This window comes from Xiphophorus couchianus, chromosome 11 (genome assembly GCF_001444195.1).
Source record: "Xiphophorus couchianus chromosome 11, X_couchianus-1.0, whole genome shotgun sequence".
NCBI lineage: Eukaryota > Metazoa > Chordata > Actinopteri > Cyprinodontiformes > Poeciliidae > Xiphophorus > Xiphophorus couchianus.
Genome location: NC_040238.1, coordinates 6,594,515 through 6,613,239, shown reverse-complemented (window position 1 = coordinate 6,613,239; position 18,725 = coordinate 6,594,515). Strand labels below are relative to the sequence as shown.

Below are 18,725 nucleotides of genomic sequence, written 5' to 3'. Positions count from 1 at the left end.
CTAAGTTTTGATAGAATTAAATTCTGTCTTCTAATGGGATGAAGAGTTAAATTGTGATATTAACGATTTAATCTAGTGGCTAAGTTTTTATTCAGAAATGTGGCTTTGTAAAGCTCACCTCCACTTTGAACATTTTCTAAGTGAAATCATTTTATTTAAGGAAGTGCTTGCAACAGCAAAAATGCCTGATCTTTATACCAATAGTTTAGTGTAATATCTTACACTAAACTATTGGTTTAGTGTAAGATATAAACTATTGAAATAGTTTATATCTTACACTATATTTCAATATAAACTATTGAAATTCCTCTCGCATTTGTGACATTTCTGTTTTACTTTCCTCACACTTTGTGACTGTTCTGTTATTTGTTCTTTTTTCTGCTCATGTCAAACTGTTTTAGTACTGATGTGCGCCTTATCATACCATTTTCTTTGAATTTTCAAGAAAGACAAAAAAAAAACATATTTCCACTTTTGAATTTAAAACCATACATGCAGCAATGAATTGTGGGTAATATACTTTGCCGAAGTCCGCGAGAATGTACCTGAGTCCAGCAGATTTTGCAGCAACACCGGTATGTTTCCTGATGTCTGCCCCCTTTAGCTTTTGTTAACACACTCGCGATGAGGTTACATTTTGATAGATTTATGCCTGTGATAACAGGTGTTATGCCGAGAAACGCATACCTGCCAAGAATTGCGTCCCCTGTCGCGGGAGCGCGCATCGCTCTAAACTCTCGCATATTGATGAGAAAACGGACTGAAATATGACCGAAGAGGAAACTTTTAAAGATATTCCTAACATCATGTTTCTTAACCATGTAAATCCTAAAACGGTGGGTTTTATTTTGCATGTGAATTGAAATAAATACGGTTTTGACACCTTTATTGAGTCATATGAGTCGAACGTTTTACAGTCTGAGGTTCTCCGCTTTTTCTTTTAACGCCATAATAGCTTAACGCATGAGAAAATAGAGGCCCATTATGTAGAACATTTTATATCACCATTAACCTTCCAGTCTATTAATACAGGAGAGGATACATTTTAATTTCTGAACCTGCCATTATCTGCATCCCTTGATATGAAACTTATACCACTAGCTCATAGAACAGGTGTGATTATGTAGAAAAGCTTACATCTTTCTTAACTCTCTATTTGTCTGAGTTAGCAGGGGAGGCATATTTTGGCACAGCATATTATTAACCTGCCAATATTTGCATGCCCTGTTTTTCGGTTCAAAAGTTGTCATACAGATACAAAAGTATACCAATCGCTCAGAGGATATGTGTCATTATGTAGAAAGTTCCATATAACACATTAGCATCCAATATTTTCATACTGCAGGGCTTGCATTTTTTGGCAAGGGACATTTGGAGGCTGCTGAAGATCTTCCTCATCTGGCGTCACTGGACTATTTGAGGTTATGTATTCATTATGTCACAACAAAGGGTAACACAGCAAAAACTGTGTTCATTTTTTGCTGTTCGTAAAGAACCCACTTTACTCAACTCTAACTCTTAAGTAATACACATTTATCAATCTGTGTCTGCTGGGCTTCTTGGCACAATGTTGGTGGTGCCACTTGTTGCAGCTTTTGTAGGCAATCTGAAAATTACGTACATCATTGGGAAGTTGCACTTCACTCAACTGCTTTCACAATAAACATTTACCAAGCAAAGAGAAGCATAGTGTTATTCATTACCAAATCTGAATTACAGTTAGTTTCTCTGATTATAGGCTTCCTCATTTTATCACAACTCATCTGTTGTAACGTTTCAGTAATGAATTGTAAAGCTTAGCAACAGGATATGCATTTTTGCTAGATGAGAGAAAAAGAAAAAGATCAATTGTACAGTTTTTATTTCATTTCTGTGCAAATATTTATTAGAAAGCAGAATAATCCAAAGCAGTTCAAAAATTACAGTTGAACTTTTCCTTTCAGCATGCCTCAGGTTTCCAGGAAAATGTTTAAGAAGTCTTCTGTGGCACCTTGATTGTCACCTGAAACAAGCAGAACATTTCATCTTTCACTCGTCCTGTAGCCTGGAAAACACCAGCCCCTTGTTCTACGCTTTGCTTCATGCAGAGGCTCCAGGCCGACGGCTGGAGGTGAAACCATTAGAACTGATTTTACCCAATCTTAATTGACCATGACTTATGTAAAGCAACAGCTCAACTATGAGCTCTACAAGTTGTTTGAGTGCATGTCAAATTGTGCTCTATAAAATGAATGATATTGCTCTGGTCATACATTGCTTCAGTAAGGTTAAATGCATCCTTGTTTTATTGCATTTTAGTGGTGATCTGCTGCTCCAGAAAGCAAGACTCAGGCTTTGTTTTGAGGCTGTGTCAGTCTGTAAACATGAATTAAAAGATTTGAAAGAATAATTTTTAGTAAGATCTTCTAAACTCCTTGGCCTGATGATGTGGCAACTTCTGTGTAGACTAACATAGAGATGGGCAGAACCAGTGCCAAGCAATGGTCAGTGGAGTTAAAGGAGCAGTATTATGTACACTGGCTAAAAAAAAAGAAAAAAAGTTCCCACCAAAGAAAAAGGTCAGACAGTAATATTTTGTTGAACTGCCTTTAGCTTTGATAACGGCACACACTTGCTGGGACATTGTTTTGATAAGCTTTGCAATGTCACAAGATTTATTTGCATCCAGTGTTGTATTCATTTTTCACCAATGATGATGGTTGGGTCTGACCACTGTGCAAAGAGTTCTCCAGCACATCCCAAAGATTCTCTGGCCAAACAATGTGTGAAAATTATGTCTCACACTCCCTGAACCACTTTTTCAATCCAAGCCTGTTGAATCCTGGCATCTTGATTCATTGTCATCTTGTGATATCACCATTCCATCAATGAAGAAGAAATCCATTGATGAAATAACCTGGCCATTCAGTATATTCAGATAGCCATCTGAACTCAGTCTGAACACATACTGTTGCTGTCCCCAGACATGACTAACTACAGCAACCCAAGACTACAGCACTGCCCCCACAGGCTTGTACATTGGCCACTAGGCATGATGGGTAATCATTTCACCTGGCTCTCTGCTTACCCAGATGTTCCCATCACTCTGGAACAAGATAAATCTGGAGCAACAGAAAAGGTCACGTGGTTTGAGTCCAGAGTTGAATCTTTATGCTCCCTAGCAAATTGAGGCCTTTTTGTCAGGTTAGCCTCAATGATTTGTGGTTTTCTTAAGGATACACAGCTGTTCAGTTCCAATCCCTTGAGTTCTTTACATTGTGCATGTGAAAATGCTCTTTCACTATTAAACATAGCCCAGAGTTCTACTCTATTTTTCCTTCAATTTGATTTCAAACGTTTAAGTGATTACAAATCACAACCATACAGGATATTTTTCTGGCCACATTTCTTCCTCAAAGACGATTGGTCCCCACTATCCTTCCAGTTTTTGCAATCTCCTTAAAACAGATTGACATCATTTCCATGACCATGGGATGTGTCTTTCAACATTTTACCTTTTGTTTTGATAAAAGTATTTAGTTACATTTGAAATCATATCCACGACCCTGCTGGACCCGAGTTTACCTTTCAGAAAGAATCACTGATTCTGATGTTATAAAGTTGGATGTTTAATCAAGTTCATGTGAACATTTAGTTTCACTTTCCTTTGAAATTCCTCCTCAAGTAGATTCCATGTTTGTTACTTGACTTGTTTAATCATCAAAAAATATATCAGTGTGGTTATTAATATTTTCTTAGTGACTATATCCTGTATAATCAGTTTTTATTGGTACTCTAAGAATGAAGACTGAAAGAATGACCCTTCAGATAGACTTGTTAGATCAAGACCAAGAGATTTTTTGTATTAATAAGACTAAGATTTTTATTTCTGAGGTAGCTGATGAATTGCTACAGTTAATGGTTCACCATTTATAAGTCTATAAATTCTCTACCTGTTGGTCAACCTGTTGCTTCATTTCTAAGACTCCTCCCCTTGTCTGCTCCAACCACTGCCAGGCCAATTCAGACTTGATGCAGTCATTGTTAGCTTTCAGGATGTGAGGCGCATGTTTGGGTAATTACCGTTTTAACTTCTGTGTAGGCTTCCAGTCCATACTCTCCCAACTCTCTGCCATTACCTGAGGCTTTGTAGCCTCCAAATGGAGCCTGGGAAGCAAACACGTTGTAACAGTTTATCCTGTAGAGAAAGAGGGAAACAAAAGTCATTTTAGATGCATATTATACACAGAGCAGTAGTAAAGTAATTCCACCCCTTTTCACCTACATTTAGTAGCAAGTTGAAGGAATTTCTGAGGCGCTCCATTTTACAATGTATTTTTTGTTTGCCAAAATATGTTAGCATGTATCGGTGCATTCAGACTGAGCTCTGGACTTTGACTGGGCTATTGAAATTTATTTGTCTGACATCAAAGACTTGCTGTGTTTGGTGTCATTGTTCTGTTGATGACCAAGTTCACCTGGACGGCCTCCCACTGGACAAGTTATCAAAAACATTTGGTGTTTTATAGTTGATCTCTGAACCTATAAATGGACTATCATCCCAAACTGATGACCAACACAAACTATTTGTCTACATTTAATACGGTTTCCCTTTCATGTCGTATCACGAAAGATTAAAACATAAATGAGATTTTACAGCAACACCTGCTTTCCACTGTAATAACAACAGAATCATTAAGAAAAACCTGATGAAATAGTGCTGGACAAAAGTTATGGGGCCTGTAACTTAATATTTTGTTGATCAACCTTTGGAGATAATCCCTGCAATTAAAGGATTTCTGTAACCGTCAATGAGACTTCTGTACCTGTCCACAGATATTCTGGTCCAATCTTGGTGGACAAACTCATGTCACCATTTCAGGTTTGAAGGGTGAGTTCTCCAGGCAAGAGTAAACTATGTTCTTCTCTTGATCTGCTTCATTTTTGCGTCTGTGAACATAGAGCTGATGTGCCTTGCCAAAAAGCTCCAGTTTTGTCTGATCTGTCTCATGGACATTTTCCCAGAAGCTTTGTGGTTTGTCAACATGTATTGTGGAAAATTTCACCCTCACTTTTTTAGACGTTGTTTTCCTCCTTGGTCATCTGCCATGACGTTTACTTTGGCTCAAACAATGATGGAAAACCTGATGTATGCGATCTTACTCTAACGTACCTTGACCTTGGAGTTCACCTTTAATTTCTTTGAAAGTTGTTCTGGGCTCTTTGGTCACCATTCATTTCATCCTTCTCTTCAGTTTTCCTCCCACAACCAGGGAGGTTAGCAACAGTCTAGTGGCCCTGTAACTTCTGAATAATCTCTGCAGCTGTAGTCAGAAGAGCATCAAGCTGCTTGGAGACGCTCCGATAGTCATTACTTTTAACAAGCTGCTCTATGATTATCTTTCTAATCTCCTAGGACAGCCCTCTCCCTTACTGCCTGTGGTCCATGTTCAGTGTGGAACACACCATGTCACCAAACAGCAGACGGAAAACTGATCACCATTTAAATAGGTCGACTGACTGATTATAACCTAGAAAACACTGGGAATGCTTAGTGGTCACGGCTTAGTTTAACATGTCTCTGTGGTCTAATCATTCTCAATCTTTTCTAGAGGTACCATTATTTTTGTCCATTAGTTGTTTTTTTTAATGAACCACAAATCAAAACCAACGTCTGAATATCACTGGTTCATTTTCAGTACATTTTATTTCATTGCCTTTCGTCAGTTTAGTTATTTCAGTGACTTTTGTGGGTTTTTCATTCATTAACAGAAGCACCAACAAATTGTCTACATACAAACCACACTTTGTAGCCAGCCTTCCTTTTGATTTATACAATTTTTTTCTAAATATAGTTCACACTATCTGATTGGCAACAACTTCATGTCCCCCACCAAGCAAATTAAATTAAGGTTGGCTTAGATCAGGGGTCTCCTCCTTGGACTGCCACCTTATCGTGGTGGAGGGGTTTGAGTGTCCCAATGATCCTAGGAGCTATGCTGTCTGGGGCTTCATGCCCCTGGTAGGGTCACCCAAGGCAGACAGGTCCTAGGTGAGGGACCAGACAAAGCGCAGCCCGAAAACCCCAATGACGAAGGAAAACCTTGGACTTGGTGTTCCCTCGCCCGGACGCGGGTCACCGGGGCCCCACTCTGGAGCCAGGCCTGGAGTGGGGGCACGATGGCGAGCATCTGGTGGCCGGGCTTTTACCCATGGAGCCCGGCTGGGCTCAGCCCGAAGAGGAAACATGGGCCCCCCCTCCCATGGGCCCACCACCCGTGGGAGGGGCCAAAGGGGTCGGGTGCACTGTGTGATGGGTGGCGGCCAAGGGAGGGGACCCTGGCGGTCCGATCCTCGGTTGCAGAAGCTGGCTCTTGGGACGTGGAATGTCACCTCTCTGGTGGGGAAGGAGCCGGAGCTAGTGCGTGAGGTCGAGAGGTTCCGGCTAGAAATAGTCGGTCTCACCTCGACGCATGGCTCTGGTTCTGGAACCAGTCTCCTTGAGAGGGGCTGGACATACTTCCACTCTGGAGTTGCCCAGGGTGAGAGACGTCAGGCAGGAGTGGGCATACTTGTTGCTCCCCATCTCGGCGCCTGTACGTTGGGGTTTACCCCGGTGAACGAGAGGGTAGCATCCCTCCGCCTACGGGTGGGGGGACGGGTTCCGACTGTCGTTTGTGCTTACGGGCCGAACGACAGTTCAGATTACCCACCCTTTTTGGAGTCCTTAGAGGGGGTACTGGAGAGTGCTCCTCCTGGGGACTCCCTTGTTCTGCTGGGGGACTTCAACGCTCACGTGGGCAACGACAGTGAGACCTGGAGGGGCGTGGTTGGGAGGAATGGCCTGCCCGACCTGAACTCGAGCGGTGTTCTGTTGCTGGACTTCTGTGCTCGTCATAGATTGTCCATAACAAACACCATGTTCAAGCATAAGGGTGTCCATATGTGCACTTGGCACCAGGACACCCTAGGCCGCAGTTCGATGATCGACTTTGTCATCGTTTCATCAGATCTGTCGCCGTATATCTTGGACACTCGGGTGAAGAGAGCTGCGGAGCTGTCCACTGACCACTACCTGGTGGTGAGTTGGCTCCGGTGGTGGGGGAGAAAGCCGGTCAGACCTGGCAGGCCCAAACGTGTTGTGAGGGTCTGTTGGGAATGTCTGGCGGAATCCCCTGTGAGACGGAGCTTTAACTCCCATCTCCGGCAAAACTTCGAACACGTCCCGGGGGAGGTGGGGGACATGGATTCTGAGTGGACCATGTTCCGTGCCTCCATTGTCGAGGCAGCCGATCGGAGCTGTGGCCGCAAGGTTGTCGGTGCCTGTCGCGGCTGCAACCCTCGAACCCGTTGGTGGACACCTTCGGTGAGGGATGCCGTCAGGCTGAAGAAGGAGTCCTATCGGGCCTTTTTGGCCTGTGGGACTCCGGAAGCAGCTGATGGGTACCGGCAGGCGAAGCGGCATGCGGCTCGGGTGGTTGCTGAGGCAAAAACTCGGGCGTGGGAGGAGTTTGGAGAGGCCATGGAGAAAGACTTCCGTACGGCTTTGAGGCGATTCTGGTCCACCATCCGGCATCTCGAGGGGGAAGTGGTGCAGCACCAACACTGTTTACAGTGGGGATGGTGTGCTGCTGACCTCTACTCGGGACGTTGTGGACCGGTGGGCAGAGTACTTCGAAGACCTCCTCAATCCCACCAACATGCCTTCCATTGAGGAAGCGGATCCTGGGGACTCTGGGTTGGGCTCTCCAATCTCTGGGGACGAGGTCGCCAAGGTGGTTAAAAAGCTCCTCGGTGGCAAGGCCCCGGGGGTGGATGAGATCCGCCCGGAGTTTCTTAAGGCTCTGGATGTTGTAGGGTTGTGTTGCTTGACGCGACTCTGCAATATTGCATGGACATCGGGGGCAGTTCCCCTGGATTGGCAGACTGGGGTGGTGGTCCCCCTGTTCAAAAAGGGGGACCGGAGGGTGTGCTCCAACTATAGAGGGGTCACACTCTTAAGCCTCCCTGGCAAGGTCTATTCGGGGGTCCTGGAGAGGAGGGTCCGTCGGATAGTCGAACCTCAGACTCAGGAAGAGCAGTGTGGTTTTCGTCCTGGTCATGGAACTCTGGACCAGCTCTACACCCTCGGCAGGGTCCTGGAGGATGCATGGGAGTTCGCCCAACCAGTCTACATGTGTTTTGTGGACTTGGAGAAGGCGTTCGACCGTGTCCCTCGGGGAGCCCTGTGGGAGGTTCTCCGGGAGTATGGGGTACCGGGCCCTTTGATACGGGCTGTCAGGTCCCTGTATGACCGGTGTCAGAGTCTGGTCCGCATTGCCGGCAGTAAGTCAGGCTCGTTTCCGGTGAGAGTTGGACTCCGCCAGGGCTGCCCTTTGTCACCGATTCTGTTCATCACTTTCATGGACAGAATTTCTAGGCGCAGCCAAGGTGTTGAGGGGATCCAATTTGGTGGCCTTAGGATCTCATCTCTGCTTTTTGCAGACGATGTGGTCCTTTTGGCTTCATCAGGTCGTGATCTGCAGCTCTTGCTGGAGCGGTTCGCAGCCGAGTGTGAAGCGGCCGGGATGAGGATCAGCGCTTCCAAATTTGAGGCCATGGTCTTGAGCTGGAAAAGGGTAGAGTGCCTTCTCCAGGTCAAGGGGGGTGTCCTGCCCCAAGTGGAGGAGTTCAAGTATCTCGGGATCTTGTTCACGAATGGGGGAAGAAGGGAGCGGGAGGTCAGCAGGCGGATTGGCGCAGCGTCTGCTGTCAAGCGGGTGCTGTACCGGTCCATCGTGGTGAAGAAAGAGCTGAGCCAAAAAGCGAAGCTCTCGATTTACCGGTCTATCTACGTTCCCACCCTCATCTATGGTCATGAGCTTTGGGTCATGACCGAAAGAACGAGATCGCGGATACAAGCGGCCGAAATGGGTTTTCTCCGTAGGGTGTCTGGGCTCTCCCTTAGAGATGGGGTGAGAAGCTCAGTCATCTGGGAGGGACTCAGAGTAGAGCCGCTGCTCCTTCACATCAAGAGGAGCCAGTTGAGGTGGCTCGGGCATCTGGTCATTATGCCTCCTGGACGCCTCCCTGGTGAGGTGTTCTGGGCACGTCCCACCGGGAGGAGGCCCCGGGGAAGACCCAGGACACGCTGGAGGGACTATGTCTCTCGGCTGGCCTGGGAACGCCTTGGGATTCCCCCGGAAGAGCTGGAAGAAGTGGCCTGGGAGAGGAAAGTCTGGACCTCCCTTCTGAAGCTGCTACCCCCGCGACCCGACATCGGATAAGCGGAAGATGGATGGATGGATGGATGGATGGATGGATCAGGGGTGCCCAAAGTGGGTCCTGGAGGGCTTGCATCCTGCACGTTTTAGTTCTCTCCTTCATTTAACACACCTGGATCAAATGATGGCTCGTTAGAAGGCCCAAGAAGAACACTGACATGCTGATAAGGTTGTTCGTACTACCAAGGAGAGAACTAAAACATGCAGGATGCCGGCCCTTGAGGGCCAACTCTAGGCACCCCTAGCTTAGATAAATCTTCAGAAAAGGCCCACATACCAGACTGTGCCAGCCCGGAGCCCACTGGAAACATAGTTCGCTTTGTCAATGTCAGTTGTGAAAACTGAAGCTGCAAGTCCATATTTGGTGTCGTTGGCTCTGGTTATAACCTCCTCCAGTGTTTTAAATTTAAAGATCTGCATCACTGGACCAAAAATCTAGAAAAAAAAACAGAAAAATAGAAGTAAATGTTCACCCAGGCAAAGTAAATCATAACATAGCCTCAATGAGCTATGTGGGTGTGGATGGATGATGCTTAACATTGTAGGGGGGAAAAAACTTCAGTAAAACATCCCATAATCCTGCACTGCATTATGATCCCATCAAACCTATACCACATGACTAACCCAACCAACCCACTTCCCCCTCCTGAAACACATATCCAAACAGGAACAAGATGGAAATAAACATTGGTTAATGTTGACCCAGTTTTAATTAGTGGACTGGTACAGATATGTTGGCTAATACAGAGTTTGATGCAGAAACATCATGCATCCCTTGTTCCCTAAATCATTGAAGAACAGTGGCTCTCATCACAAGTGTTGTAGAGATTAACAGAGTAGGGGGACACAAAGAGGATGTGATTATATCCAAGTGGAGGTGGAGACCAGACCAAGCCCACACCTCCACCTCACAGCCCAGTGGAAGGAACATGTGGCCAGTCATGTTTGATCTGCTCTATTACTGACACTATTTTTTAGAAGAATATAATGGAAATATTGACTGTTTGTTAATCAGTAAAGAAGCTAATGTTTGTAGTATAAATTAGAAGCTACACGTTCTCTATTCAGTGCTGTTAAATCTACATTTCTTAAATATGCAGATCTGGTGGAATTTAAAATTGCTCAAATTATATTTAAGGCATCTAATAAACTGCTGCCTGAGCTCATACAGAGCATGATTTTTGTAAAAGAAGGAGGATATAACTTAAGGGGTTACTCAAACTTAAGGTACACACACAACAAGAAAGCTTTTGTATTTCAATTCATGGTGTAAAATTATGGAACAAGTTAAATGAGTTAAAACAAAGTCAAAATTTAATACAATTTAAAAGGAAATACAAGGATGTCATTTTCACAAGATATAGAAATATGGGTGAGAGACAGCTCTAAAGTGCACATGTAAATTGAAGCTAACGCATGTGTGTGTGGGTATGGATGTATATACTTAGACATACGTAAACCCAGATAAAATGGAACATTAATTAACCTATGTTTTTTTTTCATTTTATTTTTTTATTTGTTTTAATAATGAGAGTCCATCTGAAAATATTTTACGAGTTTACGGAGTAGGAGCTTATAAGTTTCTTACTTCTTATTGTGGTACAAAAAATATGCCTTTTGCATTCCTTGTTCATGTGTGTTAACTTATACTTCTATCATGTTTGAAATAAATAAATAAATGCTCCTCCTTTTAAAGGAGGCAGAACTGATGAAAGCAGGTAGAGGGTGGAGTAACACTTTCACCACTAGTGGCAGGGCTTGAAAATACAACCGCTTGCCTGCATCTCTTCATGCATGTCTAAGCAGACCATGGAGATCTCAGAAAACATACAAGCCTGGAGGAAAAACCCAAAGCATTGTACACCGTCTAGCCAACCATCCACACCACTCTACCTCCTCCCTGGCAATGATCATGTTGTCCTGGACATCTCCAAACACCGTAGGCTGGATGAAGTAGCCTCTGTCTGCTGCCACTCCTCCTCCACACATCAGTTTGGCACCTTCTCTCTTCCCACTGCTGATGTAGCCCAGAATCTTTTTGAACTGCTCCTGATCTACCTGGAAACATCACAGAAGGAACAGCATGTCAAGTTTATACTAAAGTCAGTGAACTTCAAAAGACCCTGAATGTACCGGAAAAAGTCACCAGGACTTTGGTGAACATTTTGGGGAAAACACGGTCTGATCCGGATAGACGGCATCCATCCCACTTTGGATGCAGCAGCTCTTTTCTAGGAATCTGGTTAAACAATGACAATTCTGGATCCAGACCAAGAAAGAGTCTCAGTTTAACACACCTCTCTACAGCTTCTGAACATGTTAATAGCTACAGTTCAGGATTAACATTGAATCCCTAGTTTTCCTCATTCTGGTTGCAACTTGTTTATTGTTTATCCTCTATCAGGCCTTTACTCTCAATTTTTACATCATATCTCATTATCAGATCTAGTGGCAAATACTGATAAGATCATAGTAGTGGGGATTTTAACATGCATATACTATCACTGAGGGTGATAGCCTAAGGATAGCCTTTAGCGCCATCTTAGACTCAGTTGGCTTTACTCAAAGAAGTCCGACTCACTCTTTTCGTCATGCTCAATGCGATATGTTAGCACAAGGCAGAGGCACCGCCAGGAATCTTGGGCCTCATGACAAAAAATTAAATTGGGCCCACCCATGCAGTTGCTGTTACAATTTCTATCCATCTGACCCAACAAAATGTCACAATTTTAAAGGCTTGCAGCCTTGCAGCAAGGCTTGCAGCCTTGCTTTCTTTGGTCCTGTTATAGCAACAGATCCAATATCTGTGTCATTCCTTAGACACTGGAAGTAAAGGACGCGTGCAAACCGTGAATTTAACAAAAATTCTTTATCAGTAAAAAGTAACGAAAAAATGCAAATACAAAAATGACGATACATCAGTTTTACAATTCCTCTTTTTCCTTTTCCAAAACATACACAGCTTACACGGTCAAAAACTATATTGCTCCGTGTCTTGGTAATCCGTCAAGCTTTTTTAATGCAATATATGGTCCGACAGGAAGCGAGCCTTTCAAAATAAATCTAAATTTCACAATAAAAATGGCCTGAACTTCAGTCTTCTTACTAAATATAATAAAATAAAAAACAAACTATCATACAAATAACTTAAATATTTCCTATTTATGGCTCTAACAGGTCCAATACTGATACTAGCACAATATTTAGTGCTCATGATTTTTACATGCAACAGTCTGCATACAGTAAGCAAGTAGGTTGCTTAAATTTTTAGCTTACTGAAATGTCTCCATATGAACAACAGTCATAGGGAACATGCAAAATATATATGAAGCAATCCAGACTTCTTAAAAAATGCTATGTAGTTGCATTTTATTCAGCTGCAGTATGTAACTTTAATTTAAAAAAATGTTTTCTCCATATTTGTTAAAGTTGTCACCATGTCATGCCAGTTTGTTATGAGACAGATAATCTGTGAAAACAATCAATCTCCTCCACCTGCTCCCTGAGCTGCTATTGCTGGCTAAAGTAATGCACCGTTCCAACCAAAACAACCAATCAGGACCAGGAGGAGGGTCTTAGCGCTGTCAATCAACCTAATTCCCTCACTGCTAAATGTGCTAATGGTGGAGAAACAACTTATCATTACAGGAAAAGTTTTTATCTGCCGTCATTGGTAGCTATGCTAACTAGACTGAGCATTCACAACAGGCTGCGCTAGCTACAGCATAGGGATGAGCAGCACCACACGAGATTGTGATTGACATCGATAAAACCCGCCTCCTGTCTCTGATTAGTTGTTTCTAGATAGCACTGGGAGAAAGCAGAGGAAATAGATTTTCACAGATTATCTCTCATGACATACTGTCAAAACACAATGACAGTTTTAACAAATATGTAAAAATATATATATTTTTAAGTTACATACTGCAGCGTTAATTTCACTTAGGAGAGAACGGGTCAGGAGGGACGTGGGTCAGAGCTGCTGCTGACTGGCTCTTCTGTTAAGTGGTAAAAGCTACAGGGACTCGTTAAATATATGAATATGTTGCTAATTTTTTTCCTTAATTCATTAAATGTTAGTGAAATGGAGGCAAGCAATAGCCTGTAGCTAAGCTAACTACGCTAAATGGTTGATAATCTCAGTTTCCCCGCTTCTCTTGGAAAAAACTAGGTTACAAATTGACACTTTTACCTTTTTCTCTCTCTGTCTCTCTATTTTTTGAAAACCTAACTTTATTATTTTTCTTAGCATAGTAACAGCCACAGTCGTTTCTGTCTTCCACTGCCTGCTGCTGAACAAGTCACCTCAAGCGCTCCAAGCAGGAACAAACCATTTCCTGCAGATCCAGGGGGGTTCAGGGCAAATGTGTGCTTTTTGGTCTGGGAGGGGGAACATTTATTTTTTACTGCTAAAAACAATCTTAGAAAATACAATATGATTAATTTTGTAATTGACAGGGCCCCATTATTTTGTAATTTCGATGAACAAAAAAGAATGTGGCAGGCACCCTGTTGGTCAGGGGCCCTTAGAATTGTCATAACTTCCCCCCCAGAGAGACCTAATAGGCACCCTTCTGTCAAAATTTAATCGGAGTTTGATGGATGAGTGATTTATGACCCTAATCATTAATTGCTATTAATATCCCCCCGCCCCCCTTCCCACTCATCCCCCACACACACCTGTTACGACAACTGTTATTCCCACTATGTGTTTTAAAAATAGTACAAGTATGAAAAAACATTATGAGTTTTAAGAATAATACAATGAAAGTATGAAAAACAATAAGTGTTAGATAATTGAGAATAATATACAATATAGTATATTTAAATAGAATGTTGTAGTTACCTCCGGTTTTTCTCACTAAGCCATTTGGTGTTTGTGCGTGTGTGTCCGGCTCTCTCATGCTGACTATGAGTTTGTGACAGAATACCGGACAAGCCTCACCTGTCATCTGTGTGAGGTGGGCTAAAAAAAACCCCTAGGTAGGCGATTCTCTTGACCTGAGGGTCAACACAGACGGCCTGCAAGGAAACTCTATGTCTCCGGAAAACAGATTTTCAAACCGTCATCGATTATCAGCTCGGGATCTGCGCGGGAAAAGGGTTCCTGCCATCTGTCCGTGTCTTTCAGGGTGATTCTCATCAATTATTAGGTATTAGACAATCTTCCTGAATGCTGTGTATCAGGAATACAGCATATTTTGCAATTTGTTCTGTTTTTTTTTTCTTGCTGTTGAATCAACACTGATCTTCCCACTGCTTCATGTTTTCTCCAAAATAGTAAATCTTGGTTTAAATACATTTAAACTCATAGATTTTTTTTCTGTAACACTTGCTAGAGTAATACATTTCACGAAATGTTCCTCATTTGTACTCGTACTTCTTAAGAATATCTGTCAGGGACTAAACAGGCCATGGTGAGGTTGCTCATATGTATCTTTCAGCTTTCCCTCCACCCATTAGCTTACACACTTTAGTGTGTAAGCTAACAAAATATAGTACACCTCTAATTTTTTTAATTTTTCATTATTAAAACTTTTAAATGATCAATGTGAACCATCAGTTTGTATTAAAATAGTTAATATAATTCATATTATTTATTTAGATTTGATGTTTTAATGTGTGCCCTTGGATTTATATTGATTTATTCAATATAATATATTGATTTATTTATCAAACTGAATAGCCATTCCATTTTTATATAGTATTTTTTTCTTTTGGTGTTTGTTGCACAAATTCAAATATATGCTGGCTATCAACCAACAATTAAATCAGTGAATTTGTGTTTTTTCTTAAATACTCCCTCTCACCGAGACTTACTTACATCTTCTGACAGCTAGCCCAACTTATAATAACATTGACTAAGTTTGCTATTGGTACACTTTACCTAAAAATAAAAATTAAACATACTCACTACACAACCATGCTCCAAGAGTTGCTCACAACATGGTGAATTGTTTTGTTACCTTAAAAATGATCTGCAGCTTTTGTTCCTTGATGCTGTCTGTTCACTAACAGACCGTACATCTCTTGTGATTGATAAGCTTATAAATGATCAATGCGAAGCATCAGTATGCGCTAAAGAAGATCATATCAGTCAGATTAAGTAAAATATCATTAAACTCAAAGCAATCAAAATTATATTTCTCTGAAAGGTCATTTTTTTTCAGGGAGTTTAGACTGTATGAAAGGAATCAGTGAAATATACTATGAAATATTTTATCTGCTGCATCCCCATAATAAAACTTCAATTGTGAATTGAATGATTACATTGCATCTAGATACAAAAGAATCAACCGTTAATTAGTAATCATACTGACTAACAAGATCTGATCAAACAAGAAACTTGACGACCTCAAGGGATTTCTCACATTGGAGAATAAACCGTCTGACTTTCTTTAGCCACTAAATTGAACCTTACCAAAGTTTTGCCTTGGAGCAAACAGGTACTGAGTTTGAAGCAGATCAGACGCCTTCAGCCATCTGTTAAAGCTAGACTCCGGCCTTCCTCACTGTAAAATAAAACATTAGACTTAAAAAAAAAAGTTCAAGCAAACATCACTTAATTATCATCGACTTGTTGTTTGTACTCATCTTAAACAAGTGGCAGGAACATTTGGATATATATTAAAAAAAAAGCTTTATAAGTTAATCTATTTAAGTTGAGTCCATGTAACAGCTAAAATAAAATTTAAAAAGTGAATTATTTGAAAGTAGTGAGGATTTAGGGTGGTAAAAGTTGAACATTTTAACATGTCCAGACACTACATCATTTCTGCTCAAGCAAACCAAAAGGTTTTGAACAGAACAACCATGTCAAATAATGAGACCATGAATCTTTAATCTATGTAGCAAATATATTGCTGCTGCTGTAGGCAGAAAATAAAATAAGTTTTACGGAGAATAATGTTTTGGATGAGTTTAAGAATATTGTTTGCCAAAATCACACGGTGTAACTACACTTGTCTTTTATATGTAGCAGTAATTGAATCTTTTTGAGGCAATTGGTTTGCATAAATTAAAGTAAATACAACCTATTTTCCTGTTCCACATACTTAGCTAGCAATTTGCCAGTTAGCTTCCCAGTCTGAACCTCTGGGCAATGTCTTGATTCAGTCAAATCTTCTATCCTGTATCTCCTGAACTCCGATATTCTACTACATCTGTGATTGTTTTGCTTGCTGGTCTTCAGCGTGCTTTGAATGCAGTATCTGGTTTCTCTTACTTTAACCCGCCCAACTTGCACCTGATTGGCATGTTAGCCTTTTGATTCCCTCCCAGTGAGGCGGTGCTTCACAAAGCAAACTGTTTGTCAAACTGTTGATCTGCCTCATGGCTGTTTTAGAAGATATGGTGACTGAGTTTTAGACAGTACTAGCCAGCTCATGCAGCTTGTTTTGACTAGATGGCTGTAACTAAAAGTACATATCTTTAAAATATGAATAAATACGTACAATTCCATAATTATTCCATCCAACGGTTGTAGAAGTTTTGTAATAATGCAATTCAGGGATTTTACATTTTCTGGACTAAAGGAGGATTTCAGTTCAACACCTGTGGTTTCTTAATGTAAGTGTTTCTGCTAGTGGACAAGAAACAGGGTTAAAAGAGGACTTAGAAAGCAAAATACAAAGATGACTGTTGTTTTTACCGAGAGCAAGGCTGTGACTAGTTATCAGGACAGAATGAGACCTGTAAAACTGTTGGGCCAATATGACCAAGGAGGGAACCAGTCATCTGCTCCAATAATTTATTAGCCTTTAGGAAATATTTTTGGACACAGCCATCCGCAGGAGCAAGATGAAGCAAGACCATCACAACATCAGATGTATTTTTTCATCCTTCTATCCGTGATTTAAAACTATTTTTAATTTTGTGTCATCTTAAAGATGGAAAGAGTCAATTATTTTTTCACCCATGGAAAAGTGTAATGTGGTTATTATGAGTAGGATTAACCAAGCTGAAGGAAAATAAAGAAAAAGGATAAATAAATATTCAATGATACAGAACCGAATCAGCAAATATGAACTCATGAAACTATTGAAACCTTCTAGAATTTTATGTTGTGTAAGATATTTAAGAAAATAATAATGAATCTGCGTTCATGAATTTCTTTATTTGGCCATTATCTGTAAAATACATTTACCTTGTGTTTTGTTGAACACCAGACATCTCATCTCTTTCCCACAGTTTTCCACTTAGTTCCACTACTGCTGTGGATTTTATAGTCAATGTTTAAAGCCAACAGAGTCTGAAGCGATGGAGGAAATTTACGTCAATATATGGAACCTGTTGGGAAAACTGCATCTAATCACACAGGTAAGAACAAAGTTACAGAGAAATTTTGTATGTAATGAATTCAATTTTGCTAAGGTTGAGGTTTTTGTTAAGGTTCGAGCAGCTCCAAAGAGAGGCTCTGCCTCCATGCGGCTGTCTGTTTGGGAATCCTGAATGTTTTACTTTTGGCTGAACTCATCGCCCTCAGTGTTCACAGTGAGTCTTGTTCTAGTCATCTTAAAGATGTAAAAAGAGTAAATTTTATGTTTCTGTTATATAAAAAATGTCATTGTTCCCCTTCTAAAATCAAACTGACCAAATAGCAAGGGTTTAAAAAGAATAAAGCTTAGTGACTCAAAAGTTTTGCAGAGAGGTGAAACATTACACTAAGACAAAACATTACACATGAGTTTTATTCATTTTCAACAATGGATGCATTTGCAGCCATTTAGGTTAGCGTGTCTTTAATATCTACTCTTTTTCAAACTATTTACCCAACAATTCGTTGTTCAGTGTTACCTCAGTTTAAATTCTACAGGCATAACCAAAATCATGAAACTATTTTAGAAGTCTTAAGTGAAAATACGGTCTTGCCACTTCTTTTTGCAAACATGTTTGTTAATTTTTTTTTTTTTCAGCTCATGACATGACAGCAGATTTTTCTGACATCAGCAACATTCTGACCGAGCAGAACAGCAGCAGCGAGTTTCCCTCCATGAACGCTAACTTCACTGAAACGGCTCCACGAGCTGAAGACACTTTAAGGTTGGTCAAAAACGTTAAAAAATTTGGATCTCGTTAAAAATTGAATTCTACTCTGAATTGTAGAGTATAACTAATAACTTTCCTTTTTGGTCTAAATGAATATAATGTAAATTAACAACTTTTATTTTAATTTATTAAGTGCTCTATCATTTGCGTGTGCTGAAAAACAACAATGTAAAACAAACTAAACTTTGATTTTTGTCTCCTTAAAGGGAAATTGTGTCCTACAGAACGAACAAACATCAGTTGTTCCTGTTCATCCAGGGGCTGCAGAAGAAGAGAAGAGCAGATCCACTAGTGATGGATGATTAGGATCTGTGTTCACTGTGATATTATTCACCAACAATAATGTAGCTTACGGTGTTACATAAAACCCTAAAGATAAAATGTTCACTTCCAACAGTTGTGACCTGCATCTAATAACACAACAATTTTATCGCT

At 41.2% G+C, this 18,725-nt stretch overlaps 1 protein-coding gene and 2 long non-coding RNA genes across 5 annotated transcripts in view; 2 read left to right on the top strand and 1 right to left on the bottom strand.

Moving 5' to 3' along the window:
- The first annotated feature begins 278 nt into the window (after window positions 1-278).
- LOC114152500 (uncharacterized) lies at window positions 279-18,676 on the top strand. Its single transcript, XR_003597131.1, has 3 exons — window positions 279-923; window positions 8,285-8,288; window positions 18,666-18,676. It is a non-coding gene; the product is annotated as an uncharacterized LOC114152500 (long non-coding RNA).
- LOC114152492 (aldehyde dehydrogenase, mitochondrial) overlaps window positions 1,848-18,725 on the bottom strand; it is a 41,111-nt gene continuing 24,233 nt past the window's right edge. Inside the window, exons 10-13 of one of the 3 annotated variants that reach the window (XM_028030406.1) lie at window positions 11,136-11,300; window positions 9,520-9,677; window positions 4,063-4,177; window positions 1,848-2,002 (exon numbers count right to left, since the gene is read on the bottom strand). In XM_028030406.1, coding sequence (XP_027886207.1) covers window positions 1,970-2,002; window positions 4,063-4,177; window positions 9,520-9,677; window positions 11,136-11,300 — 471 coding nt within the window. In that variant the 3' untranslated portion in view covers window positions 1,848-1,969. Of the gene's footprint in view, window positions 2,003-4,058; window positions 4,178-9,519; window positions 9,678-11,135; window positions 11,301-18,725 lie in introns of those variants that run through there. The other 2 variants (XR_003597124.1, XM_028030407.1) reach the window with 2 other exon arrangements.
- Window positions 17,541-18,520, top strand: LOC114152496 (uncharacterized). Its single transcript, XR_003597126.1, has 4 exons — window positions 17,541-17,561; window positions 17,634-17,735; window positions 18,158-18,284; window positions 18,497-18,520. It is a non-coding gene; the product is annotated as an uncharacterized LOC114152496 (long non-coding RNA).